This window comes from Varroa destructor, unplaced genomic scaffold (genome assembly GCF_002443255.2).
Source record: "Varroa destructor unplaced genomic scaffold, Vdes_3.0 BEIS01000003.1, whole genome shotgun sequence".
Taxonomy (NCBI): Eukaryota; Metazoa; Arthropoda; class Arachnida; order Mesostigmata; family Varroidae; genus Varroa; species Varroa destructor.
The window spans coordinates 20,258,452-20,271,410 of record NW_019211456.1 but is presented as its reverse complement, the minus strand read 5'-3'; the positions used below and the strand labels follow the sequence as shown (position 1 = coordinate 20,271,410).

Genomic DNA, 12,959 nt, shown 5'->3' with positions numbered 1-12,959 from the left:
ATGACTTCATAGATCACGTAAACCTGCCTAGACAGATCGTTACCTTTACTGGAGTGGGACCATTAATCAAGTAAAGGCTTTAGCACTTCATTTGACGATTATACTTCTCAGGAAATTTCATTGAAAGCGATTACGGAGCAGTTAAACGAGTATTTAACACTGATGTGTTAAGTGACTATGGAGAAAAAGACCAAGTCTACTTTATAGATGTGTTCGACTGTTTCTACCATGCGGTGAGCATTTAACAAAATGGTCACCTTGTAAATTAATCGACATCATTTAATACAAACGCAAACATATATTCTACGTATAAGTTGTACTATTCTCCAGTCGCACGGTTATCCATGTTACCGGTCGCGTTCGAATCGTGCTAGATTCTCTTCGTGCCGGCGGTAAAACCAAGTGAGCAATTGTAAGTTATAAAGCAACAAATCTTTAAACAAGCGCTAGCATTCGCACACTGTGGCTTCTTTCCTGATAATCGGAAGACACTACTCTCTAATCTACTATGGTGAGCTTTTCTGCTAAAAAAATAAAATTGGACCCTTTCGGTGCGGTCATATCTCAGACTAGTTGCGCCACTACAAATGTGTACAAAGTGAAACACGCTCAGATGCGTGCTAAATATTATTGATCGCGTGAAAAGCCTGCTCGAACGGAAGTTATACGTATTACATTCTATTTGGTCGTTTTCCTCTTGACCATAACACTCGTAACTCGGTTTATATTAGGATGCTTTAGCGCTCCACAGTTACCGATGCGTCCCAGTACTTCTGCGTCGATGTGTTGGAGAATAGAGGGCGTTGTCATTCGACTTAGATCAGACATCGGCCAACTCTACGTACGCTACTGAGATATTGACCGAAGAGTAACTTCAGGCTCAAGAAAGAGACTAACCTGGTCTTAAGCTATTTAATTACTTGTCTTTGGGGGCAGTCTTGCTGCAGACGGGTTTTATACCTAGTAAATACACAGTACGTGAATGTCATCTGGCGGTTTTCACTTATTGTTTAGTTTTTTTTTTTGGCCAAAAATACCGCTGAATTCGATTCATCGCAGAGAGCTAAAGGGTTTTCGCGTTCATTTGTGTAGAAACACGCAACTAGCATACGATAACGGCCAAAACAAAAAAGAGTACAGGCTAACGATTTTATAGCTTCTGGTAGAGTTTTCCAATAGCAATAGAGGGACGTGGGAAAGACATCAACGCAGTTGAAGAAGCAGAGGCGTTTTTTGTAATAGGTATATTTTTGGGATGTCTATAGCCTTTTCGATGGTGCGTCAGGCTCATTTGGCGGGCGCCGCATCCTGTGTGTTTCGCGTCCTCCGCAAATCTCCGATTTTTCTAAGTGGATACAGATGATCGGAACATCGAATTAAAAAATAAACAAACAAACAAAATTTATAGCCAAAACAGCGGAATTCCAAGTGAAATAAGATCGCAGAAGTACGAAATTGGTCAGTGCATTTTTCTGTTAAAACTGAACCCGTAGAAGTAATATCTACTTGCTTCCAAAGGCTCCCAGGTACTCCATGCAAATTCCTTATGTATTTAGGAATGTACGTATCGGCTAAATCCAGATGCTTACATAAACCTAACCTTCGATCTCCCAGTGTCTTTCACAGAAATAACCTTTTAACGTCGAAGTCTTAACGTAACGTAACGTAAGCGAAATATAAAATCATTATTTTAACTTATTATTATAACATCAATATGATGTTACGTATAAAAGAACTGCTCTTAGCCAATAGAATGCGTGCAGCATACCGCTGCAGTGCGCTTATGAGTGCATGCGGCAAACGCTACTCACACGCACTGATACCACCTCGACAGCACTCTAGCTACTAAACAATGTAGACTATGTGCATTTATAGTAAAGACTACCTGAATGAGTACACGCCTTAAATAAATGTTTGTTCTTAATGCTTTATTCACCTGGACTCCTAGGAATAGCAATCTCTAACCAACGTACATATTTGACGCAACCCCACATCCTCACGCCATCGTATTTCTCTGATTGTATGGTGTTCCTGTTTTGCGCTGTTATTGTTGTGGGTTGTTGTGATTATTTTTTTGCGTTCTCTATTGCTGTTCTTATTGTTATTACTATTAATGTGGCTATTGATGTTAACGGTATTATACGTACCGCGTTATGTTCGTGCCATTTTATGACACCCTATTTAATAAACCTTGTCATTACTCGAGAGCTCTTCTATGAGACACTGTTAGCATCTGTTTATAGGCGATGTTCTCGCGCATGAACGAGGAGGACCCGTGATGTTTAGGCATCTTACTGGCAATGTGGCAGTCTGCTTTTTCTTGTCAGAATTCAATGGGTACGTTGTCCGTTTACGTTATGTTCTATTAATTAATTTATGTTTCGGTAAGCACTAATGACGATCTTAGATTATACGTGGAGTGTTCCCATAGCAGCTTATGTTTTATTCATTACGCTTATTTTTGTCGTATGCTGTTTTGTTATAAGTGACGTAGACTTTCCGTCTAGCTCTCTGAAAGTTCATCCTTCTAACTAAAACGCTCCGACGAAAGAATTAATCTTTTGGCTTTCTATATTCGTGCGCTATGTTTCCAATGAGTCAAAAACCCAGGCGTAACGATGGTCAATCCGCCATTATTTTTTCGTCACCTTCTTGAAGCGTATTTGCTTGCTTAACCTCTATCTTAGTTGGAATATATAATTTGCGTGTTTTACATACGTCTGGTTAGGAAAAATGGCTCGATTTTCATTCCTGTTTTAGATTCACTTCCTACTCATAGCATACTCATAATTCATAGCCTTACTCACCCCCCATTGAATGATTCTTCTCTGTATAAGAGATAACAATTCACTGAACCCTTCGCTGAATGGTTAATCTTCCCCAGCTCAATACTCATATTCTTCACATGTAGATCTAACTAGCACTCGCTTCAGAAGTAAGTTACGCTAGCAGTACTGTTTCCTTTGTTGCTATAGTGCTTCAAGATTTCTGATAATAGGTTACTAACTGTTATTATTCTTAAGTAATAGTGGCTGTTATTGTGATTAGAATCGTATTGTCGTTGTAATTATATTATCAATTCTCAGTAGCTTGTTTTAAGTTTTTCTAGTGCTTTAAGGTTTTCGTTATCTGTCTTTTGTCTGTTTTCTTCATCTTTCGATCAACTCGTTGCTTTTTCCACATCATTTCGCCGACCTCTGGCCTCACCTTAGGTTTTCTTTTGCGTCTACCTACACGTTGAGCATTTGTAGCTGTGACCCAAAGACTGTTTACTAAGATCCCCGGGCGCTGTCCGGTGGATTGGTGGGATCATCATTCTTACTATTATTTCCTATTATAATTCTTAATATTAACAGTATGATAATTATTGGTATTCGTTTTCCTTTTGTTTAAGATCATCGTAACCATTATCGTCTGTCTTAATTTTTTTCCTTTTCAATTCACGTTATGCGCATTCATGTAGAAACAGAAATAGGTCAAGTACTGCGCTTCCGCTTTCTTCTCCCGACTCAAGACCGGTGATTTTAGCGTTAGGTCGATGTTCATCAACTGTTTATTAACTTAGACTTAGTCACAAAATGGGGCATCTAACGGGAACAGTATAATTATGAGAAAATGGGCTCTTTCCTTGGGCATCCGCGGGACAGCGTCGTTCGTGACAAGAACATGGAAGCTGGCATTTATACTCAACCTTAGTTCATCTAGGAGTGTATGCTGTATCTCTGAGAAGGTCCGAAGCAGTCCGCCGACCGGTTTCCATTAACCTCGATGCGCTTGCGTGACAAAAGAAACACTAGCGTCTTCCGCTAGGTCTTCGTCAATACCGTTTTGTTTACGTCCTGACTGGCTTTATCGAGTTTAGTTCGTCTGCTTGTAGTTATGAATAAATGTTACCTGTATTATTCTTGTTGCTTCCGTCGTGTTCTCAGGTTATTTGCGGTTAGTTTTCATTTCCTTGATGATTTACCTTATCATTGTTCTTTTTAATTTTTCTTAATCATTGCGATCATGCATCTATAATAACACTAGCCATATGGTGCTGTAATAGTAACATTGTATAAATGATTCTTAATAAAATGTATCATCATCATCATCGCCATCATCATCATCACCACCACCACCACCATCACCGTCACCGTCACCAGTCGAAGCAGCGACAGCAGCAGCGTCAGCATCCTCGTCACCTTCCTTCAATATGGTAATTTTAGTAAGCCTTTGCCTCAATAATCTCATTATTCCATCAAATACGGTCCCGTGGTTTCTCTCTCTCTCTGCGATAAATTTCAAATCCCCAGGTCTTCTCGTAACTCGTTATCGTTATATGGCTTCGCTACTGCTGCACCCCACCTGCTTCACTGCTTCCATCATTACCAGCATCGCATCATCTAATCGTCAATGAAACATTCACACACATCTATCGCTTGTTGTCATATTTTTCTTACTTTATGACCTATACGAGCTTATCTAGCATTTGCTCTTACTCTGTTATGTCTGTACCGCCTGTTACGTTCATCTTTTGCTTCGCCTTTCTTCTTTTTGTGTTTGGTGGTTTTCTGTGCATAATGTTCGTACGCAGAGATGACAAAAGCAATCGGTTCAGTTGAATCGTGACGTCTGCTTTGGGCAGACGCGCATGAACAGATATATGATCGGTACTGAATTAGAACACCTCATTGTGTCAGCAGTGTCATCAATAACAGTAATAACAATAATCATTATTATTATTAGCCGATATTGTACATTGCCTCATCATTCGAATGAAGTGCTACACACTTCATCGTAACCATAAACTGGCTGATGAGTATATTCAGTTTGTATATATACCGTTTTCTCGTTGTTGTATGGAAACGTACAGTGCATGGCGTGTAGTGGCGCCATTTTTTGTAGGGCCTCCTTGTTGAATGTTCTTTGTCGCTCTCAGCAGAGAGACGCGTGCTAATGCCGTTTGTTTCGGCATTGGCTTGTCTGTTTGTGGTGAAAGAGGCGTCTCTAACGTTCGTGTCGCCCTACTCTGACGTTTGTTGCACGCACACGTGCATCTATGCACATTGCTATACGTGTGCGTCTTGCGCGACGACGAGCAGTCAATTCCGATAGAATGTTATTGGCGGTTGTTGCACGTCCATCGGATATTATGCTAGGTATCGTTTTATTGACATGGCCAGTCAATAGGAATGTAGTTTTCTACTCTTTAACAACTCACAGCCATCGGTTTTGTTACAATCCACCACTATTTTTCTTTCAATTGATACGCGTTTCTGTTCTGGCCATCATTAATGTGGGGAGGCTATCAGACTATTTGTTTTTGTTGCTTGACCTTCCTTACCTTGTATATTGGATATTATGATCTTCTCCGTTAGAATGCATTTGACTGGTTTACTAAGACGAGTGCCGCCCATCGATAGCACGTGAGACAATAGAAATTGCTATTCATCGAGCATGTTCGTCTATCAACTGAGCAAAGGTCCGGGCCATCCGTTAAAGATGCTACTATGAATTGCGTTTCCTGAGCTTTACTGGGCCATACTGGATGACATTGAAACAAAATGCTCTGTATTAACATGTTTTTAATATATCAGTGTTATTTATGTAGTAAAGTCAATCATTGTCCCTCTTCTAAGAATGTAAGCAATCATATACTTCGGCATTGGTGCACATATGTTTATTCATTTTTATACTTACTTATATGGCGCTAATATAATTATATTATCAATAGACTAATTATAATTGATATATTATTTTTGTCATAGAATCATATATCTAACAAGATACTCAATAATGTTAATACCCATATCATTGGAATCATGGATAACTGTGTGACATTTGCGTTATAATAAATAATAATAACAACAATTATACTGATAATTATTTTGATAACAATGGTAATAGGAATAGTAATAATAACTATTATTATATTAATTATGATTCAGCTAAACACGATACATAGGCAATATAGCATTTGTAAGAAAAATGACTAGATGGGCATCTTGACGCCCGACCCAGCCTGGATGGTGCTTCCTTCTATTTTGTATAGCATAGTAGATAGTGGTTGTTATAACTGTGGTAGAAGAACGTATCGTATAGTACCCGGCCATTGTATGGTAACAGCAGCTTTTAGACCAGGACACTAGAGAAATGTGTTACCGTGCAATGGCGACGAGTCGTCTTTTCCGTTACGGCAAACTTCGAGAAACTTCTGTTGTACAAAGAACGAGGGTCCTGCACACTCCGTCGTCACCAGTCGGCACAAAATCCTAAAAACGAGCAGAATCGCATTACGGACCGTTCCATTCGTAGGCACGAACGACTCTCTAGCACCCAGCGTTAATCGTCGCATCGCAGGATCCGAGTCCCGGCTTCGAACTGCTCAACACCCTCGGGATGGCCGTCGCCCCTGTCCGTCATCTCTCCCAGGTCCTACAATGCCTTCTGGGATCTCAGGAGATACTCACGGACAAGCCGCGCGGCTCCGGATTGGTAATTCGGGACTCTTCGGATCTTTCTTTTCAGTTTGTTTATGTTTTTGCTGTTGTTTTTGTACTTTACCTTCGTGGTGATAGCATGGGACGAACTCAGCAAGGAGCCACGCAGAGCTACCTTGCAATGTTGCCTAGTGTTACGTTCCTGTAGCATGTTTACTTTACATCGTCTCCTTAAATCATTTTCGTTAAAACGCTTTCGTATGTAACGCGTTCACTCCATTTACTACGTTATCATCATTTTACAGACTGGGACTGCAGCATGCCCTAAACACATTGGTCGTGCGTCCAGTCCTACTACGATTTTTTCGTTTCCTCAGTTCGTCCATTTGTATTTTGCCGTTAGGCCATTGCATTATGGCCTCATCGGGATTGCTGCCTAACGTTGAGTTCGTTCACGAAGAGTGCGATTTCAAAATCTATCCTTTCTGACCGTCTGTCCTTTCTCCCGATTTCCTTGTCTCGGTATAGCATAGGTATCCTCTCCAACGTACATTCTGCTAGATTGGCATCGATACAAAACTCACGGACGCTAGACCGCTTCTAATCGTCGTCCGTGTTACTGTTGCCTTTTGATAGTTCGTATATGACCGAACTTCGTTTGTTTTGGACAGCGGGCGTCGACAGCTTAGTCTTATGCTATCGTCGGGGTTGCTTAGAATTGCAAAGGTCAGTTATTAACAATGACCTTGAAACAATTTATCGTCGTCAGAGTGGTCGATCGTAAGTCGAAGGACATGTAAGCTCGGCGGCTTTGTACCGCATGTGAAACGATTTGGCAATTAATCTCCAGGCAATCTATTTTCGGCGTGTCTGGATACAGGTATATAGTGTGCAGCTTGGTTACGTGCACATGCACACGGGGCGCAAGATGAAACTTCTTTCATCGCTGGTTGGGCTCCTTACTGACGTTGAATCCAGTATCTCCCAGCATGGATTCAGCCAATTCTAATTGAACAGCTAACTGTACCTTTAAGCACACAGACGCACAAACAGTGCATCCGCTGCGTGCTAATATATCCTGTTCCTTATCGACTGTTATGTACGTAATGCTGTCAAAGAAAACAAGCGCGCTGTGTACTGAATATATTTTGTCTTAAGCTTCGGCTGTTGTTAGTGAGAGAAGCATTGCTTCAGCGTTTTGGCTTTTTCGGCTTGGCGGATTAGCTGCTCTAGGCTTGTTTTTATCGTCTGGCTAAGATGTCTGTCGTTACGCGCCGTTGCTTGGTTCTGCTGTGCAGCGCGCGCACTTGCTGGTAGGGTCGTGGCCATGTCTTTCAGCTCATTTCAAATACGTACGTTCCGATACGTTCGTTCGCAAACACGATATGGATATCCGATCCGATATCGATCTGTCCGCCAAATCCAGCGACTTGCGACCAGCGAATGCGCGCAGACTAATAATGTATGACAGTATTATCGTAACTGGTTAGCAATGGTAGTAGTACATAATGAACTGTTATTTTCAGTCTTAGTTATTATTAAGTAAGCCTTGAGAGGAAGACTTTTCGTCCTTGTCTTCTTCTCTTGGGACTGTGTTGTACCTCTTTTACTGTCTACCTCTGCTTACTAGGCTAAAGGATAGACTTCTATGGACGGGTCCGTGAATTCGTATGTCGTGCATCTCGTGCTTCTACTGCTCACCTCGTTATCTGTGCAGCGTCAGGCGTGCCGTATCAGAATGAGTGACTTAAACTGATTCGTACAGGTTGTTAACAGGTTCGATGCAGTCTGTATTTGCATTGAACCTCTGTTTGCGCTTTGATCCGTAGCAGTTGTTGTAAGCTGCGAGCTTGCTTATTATTGTTGCTCATGTTCTTTCCGTTTTTTGCTTGCTGTGTGGCATTATTGGCTTTTGTTTTGCCGATGTTGAAGCAAAATCAATTACAAGCAGATGAATGATAGCGATAATTATCGATAGTTGTATAGATATCGGACTGTGACAGGAGTCATCAATAATCAGAGCGTAAGCTCCTTTTTCCATCTTATCGGTATTCGTTTTATTGTGTTTCTGTATGATTTGCAAACAATCATTCTTGCTTAAGTCTTTGTTTTTTTTTGCTGGTTGTGTGTCATGTGTCGAGATCTTCATCTCTGCTTCCGCTTCGTAGAAGTGATACCAGTATTCGATTGTTGGACTTTGACGTTGTTCTCGCTATTGATTTTCAGCTTTTCTTTCGTAAAAATATGTGGTGTACCGTAGCATTCGGCGAATGTGCATAGTACAGATGGTTCCTTTGTTTTGTCTAATCACACTTGGCGTCTGCCGTTTTTGTTAGCCGTGTAACTCCGCAATAGAGATGCAGGGTGTCGTGTCAGATGATGATTGGTTAGGTTGTTCCCTGGGCGCAAGGTCCGCAGTGGCCGAAGCCTAGTTTTAAGTAATTCATCACTGCAATGCTGTGTTTGCAAGTTACATGCCGCTGTTGGGGTTTGTCAGTGACAAAGTTATACACTGTAGTTGTGTACCCTTCTCTGTTCGTTTGAGAATGATTTTTTTTTATATGCGATTCATTAAAACGCTACAGGCTTCGGCAATGCGCAAGCGTCTTTAAGCAATCCAACCGTCTGAGCCATTGTTCTCTCATACATATATGAGGATATATGTATAATATGGCCTAATACAACACGTATTGTTGCAGTATTAACGGTGGCATCTTCATCATTAACTTGAACATTTTTTTTCTGCTCATGTTGTTTCGATATGCTGATGTTAGTATTAGTCGATATTTTTTGTTTTGTCATGAAATCAAGTGTCCAGCGTTCGTTAGAGCTCGTCAGAGAGCTGATTGATTGATCGGTCGATCGATCGATCGATGCCGTTGTAGTGGTTGTCGTAATTACAATTAAATTGTTGTCTTCAGATTGATATTTGTGCGTTGATGTGATCAGTGACGGTGGATTAAGGTGAACGTGCGATCTAAACGTAGGTGATTTACTGAAATGGTCCAAGAATAGATAAAGATCATCAACTATGTATGTAAGTGTGTCGTAAGCGATTACTGGAAATAGTTGTCGATATTGAATGTTACAAATAGGCAAACTGGCAGTGGCACTACTTTCAAATGATGTCTATCGACAATTTCTAATTAGCGTGACCGGTTAGCTTTCCTAGGGTGACTCATTCAAGACACTGGGGTTATTGGGGAACAATACAAAGCGATCCGTTAGGTTCCGACTGCACAGGCCTGCTGCGCCCGATGCGAATTGTAGTACAAGGTACGTACGTCAATATTTGAGCTCGTGTCGTGTAGAAGTTCAATAACTATTTTTTTCGTCAGGTTCGGAGTTCGGAAGTATCAGAGTTTTTCGTTCAAGTCACAAACTATTATTTGTGGTCTCGTTTTTGCTGCCAAAAGCATGTAAGTTAGCCGGAACTGTTGCTTTTGCTTCTCTGATATGATATTTAGTGTTGTTGAAATAATGATAGTTCTTGATGTGGGAGTTAATAATATTAACTTAATAAGTTAATATTAATATATAAGAACGACAATATTGTCGTTCTTCTTGTTACCGGAGAGATAACCGGGAAGGAGAGGTGGGAAGCCCGTGAATTTTCGAGACTCAACCAGGAGAAATCGATGGCCGTTATTGCGTAAAGAGATGTCTTTCCGAATTTGTTATTATGGATGTTTTTTTCGCTGTTGCAGCTTGAATAGTCGATCAGATTGACAGTGGTTGAGGGGTCTTGTTCAGTTATGTAGTTACGTACGTGACTGATGTCTGTGTTTGTGTGTATATAGGTGTGCGTATGATATGATCTACAATCTCGTAAGCAACTACTACTTATTACTTAAGAAATTTGGTTTTGTATTATTGAATTGCAAAGAGTCTTGACTAGCGCAACTGAAGTGGTCATTGCTGAGTTGAGGGTCACTCTTGATATGAGACGGTGAGGAGCTCATGAAGACGGTCCAAACTGGACGCGTCCCGTGAAGTGCCGAAGCGGTCGAAGGTTTGAAAGGCCGATTATTGTTTTTGCTTTGCAGCGATATCCTGTCTCGTAATCCATCTGACTGTTCGATCCATTATTCATGTTTAAGAATCGTAATTTTCATCACCAAACCTTCAGAGAGTGCCGATAGATTGTGAGTCCCTTCGTTTTCACTAGTCGCTTTCAATTTTCAGTCAAGGCAACGTTATCAAGATTTCTCCATGTGGGTTTATGAAGTTGCGCGTCGTTGAACAGATTCTCGATTCGCCCCGGCTTCTCACTGTTGTAGGCCTCGACGTCTGCTCATCGAAGAGCGAGCGTCGAGAGATCCGACAGATCCCTCTCGCCGGCTCGAAATGCCCGTCCCTCCAACAACACCAGAGGACACTGGGGCATGAATCGGCCAGCCTTGAACGGTAATAACTGTCCACGTGTAGTGTTAACACTCGTACAGGTCAGAGTTGTTTTTTGAGACAATTTATAATTAGAAGTGGAATCATAGCTATAGTAGTACTATAGATAAGAAACAGATCGTTATTAAGAGACACACACATTGCAATCAAGTTAGATAGACACACAGATGACAATTGATATTTTCACTGGATAGCGGCTAAGTCGCGGACTCGGCTAAACGCAGCCTCTGACTGATTGGGGTAGAACCGATCAGAACTGGGGTGAGTCCGCTTTATAAGTGAGGTTTCTGCTATGTTGACTCCACAGCGATAACACTGTGAATAAATGCTCGGGTTAGACTTTTAACAACTGTACAACTGTGTTGGTATTATCATCGGTGCTAAGGAATTCATCATCGACACTCATTATTTCAGCATGTAGGAACGATAGAAATTCTCCTTTGTTTTACAAATTGTACTAATGAAGAGTGTAGTAATCTAGTAATAAATAACAACAATCAAATATAGCACATTTTTCCCCAACATATTTAGCCACTACTTGTAGTTATCGAAGTAATAATCCGACTGTCATTGGCCAGTCATTGGTTGTTAAAAAATGGTAATTAATCAGCAAGAATCATATACTATGTATACGTTAACAGTAGTTGTGGTAATAATGATATTATTCATATCAGTATTTATGTACAACATGGCAATCAACATGGCGATCTAAGTCCCTTTCATTCTGTCGATTTCTGTAGTTGTTGATCTGTTGTTTCTCGGGCTTGCTGCACTGGTTTATCTTATGGTTCGATAGCGGACGGCACGGGGACACAACACATGTCCACGGTACCATCTGGATGCTGCACGAAATACACGAAGAACTTCGAGAGCCTTCCTGTATTGTGTTTCGGATATGCGGGGGTACTGCATATGCTGATACTGATGGTGTAGTTATTTGTCGAGTTTGGTTTTGTTGGCCGTTTCCTGGTTTGTTGCGTTTTGGCCTTTTTTTTTTTCTTCACTTGGTCCTGTCTTCCTGCGTCTGCTTTCTTTTCTTTTCCATCTTGTCGCTTTTCATCTCATCGATGACCTCGTTAGCTGCTGTCGCTTTCCTTTACTTGATCTGTGTCTGTTAATGTTTGTTTTTCTTGTTGTGTGTACACAAATGCTGTTGTTGTTGTTGTTGTTATTATTGTGTCTTGTCTTTTAGTGGTATACAAGCGAAGAGCTGTGGGATGCCAGCATAGAATTACTGATAGGGTTATCATAATTCACTGTGACTATTGCTTTGTAGTAGTGCTTCCTCTCATTTGTCCTATTGTCTTCATAATAATAGAAGTATAACTGTGTCCTGCGGTATTTTTTGTTTTGCGGTTGATGATCCCTACGGATGAAAGATGTTAAGCTGCGAAGGCTACATTTTAGTCGTTACTGTTTCTCTTTGCTAATACTTGCCTTACGATCAGGTAGAGTTACTTTTCTATCGCGTAGTTTTTCTTTTGTAGAAAATCTTGCCGTTAAAGATCATTGGCCCTCTTGTGTCGATTTTTTCGCGAGCAGCAATTCTTCTAGTGTTCTTGTGATGGAGCCCCTTTTCTTGGCTAGAGAAACTTTTTCTTTTTTATACTGTTATTAGTTGTCTGTGACTTAACCCGTAGCACTAGTAAACGTAGTAGTAGTAGTAGCTATAGCAGTTTCCTGTAGTGAGTTTGTTTTTATCTTAATACATTTTTAATACGTAGGAATGATGATGTAGTCGAGAATGATGTTTTCCACACGTATCTCTCTGCGCACGTGCCCAGCTCAGTGAAGGATAGTTGGTTCGTCGTACTGCACGTCGGAGATCCTCAGATAGATCACCCAATACGTGAGATTGAAACACACGAAGCAGACGGGAAACACGACGCGCGAGTACTTATCGATGTTAGAAGGGTTCACCCCGAAGAGCTTATTCGGGTTTTTGCCGGCGAGCGCGGCCTCGATTTCGGCCGGGCTGCCGGCGCCGCCCGGCGCCGAGGCCGCCTCAGGAGTCTGCGCCGTCGACTCCTTGCGCGAGCTCTTCGAGTCCGACTTCTTCAACTGACCATAGCAATAGGACCGTAATGTTAGAGAAGGGAAAGCTAATGCCATGCACTAAAAAAAAACCAACGA

The 12,959-nt window shown here is 41.2% G+C and overlaps 1 protein-coding gene across 9 annotated transcripts in view; it reads right to left on the bottom strand.

Moving 5' to 3' along the window:
- Positions 1-6,332: 6,332 nt before the first annotated feature.
- The window catches only part of LOC111246218 (gamma-aminobutyric acid receptor subunit beta-like), a 54,722-nt gene continuing 48,095 nt past the window's right edge, over positions 6,333-12,959 (bottom strand). For all 9 annotated transcript variants that reach the window (XM_086982652.1, XM_086982655.1, XM_086982653.1 and 6 more), the window contains one exon: positions 6,333-12,887. In XM_086982652.1, the coding sequence (XP_086838778.1) occupies positions 12,612-12,887 (276 nt within the window). In that variant the 3' untranslated portion in view covers positions 6,333-12,611. The remainder of the gene's footprint in view (positions 12,888-12,959) is intronic.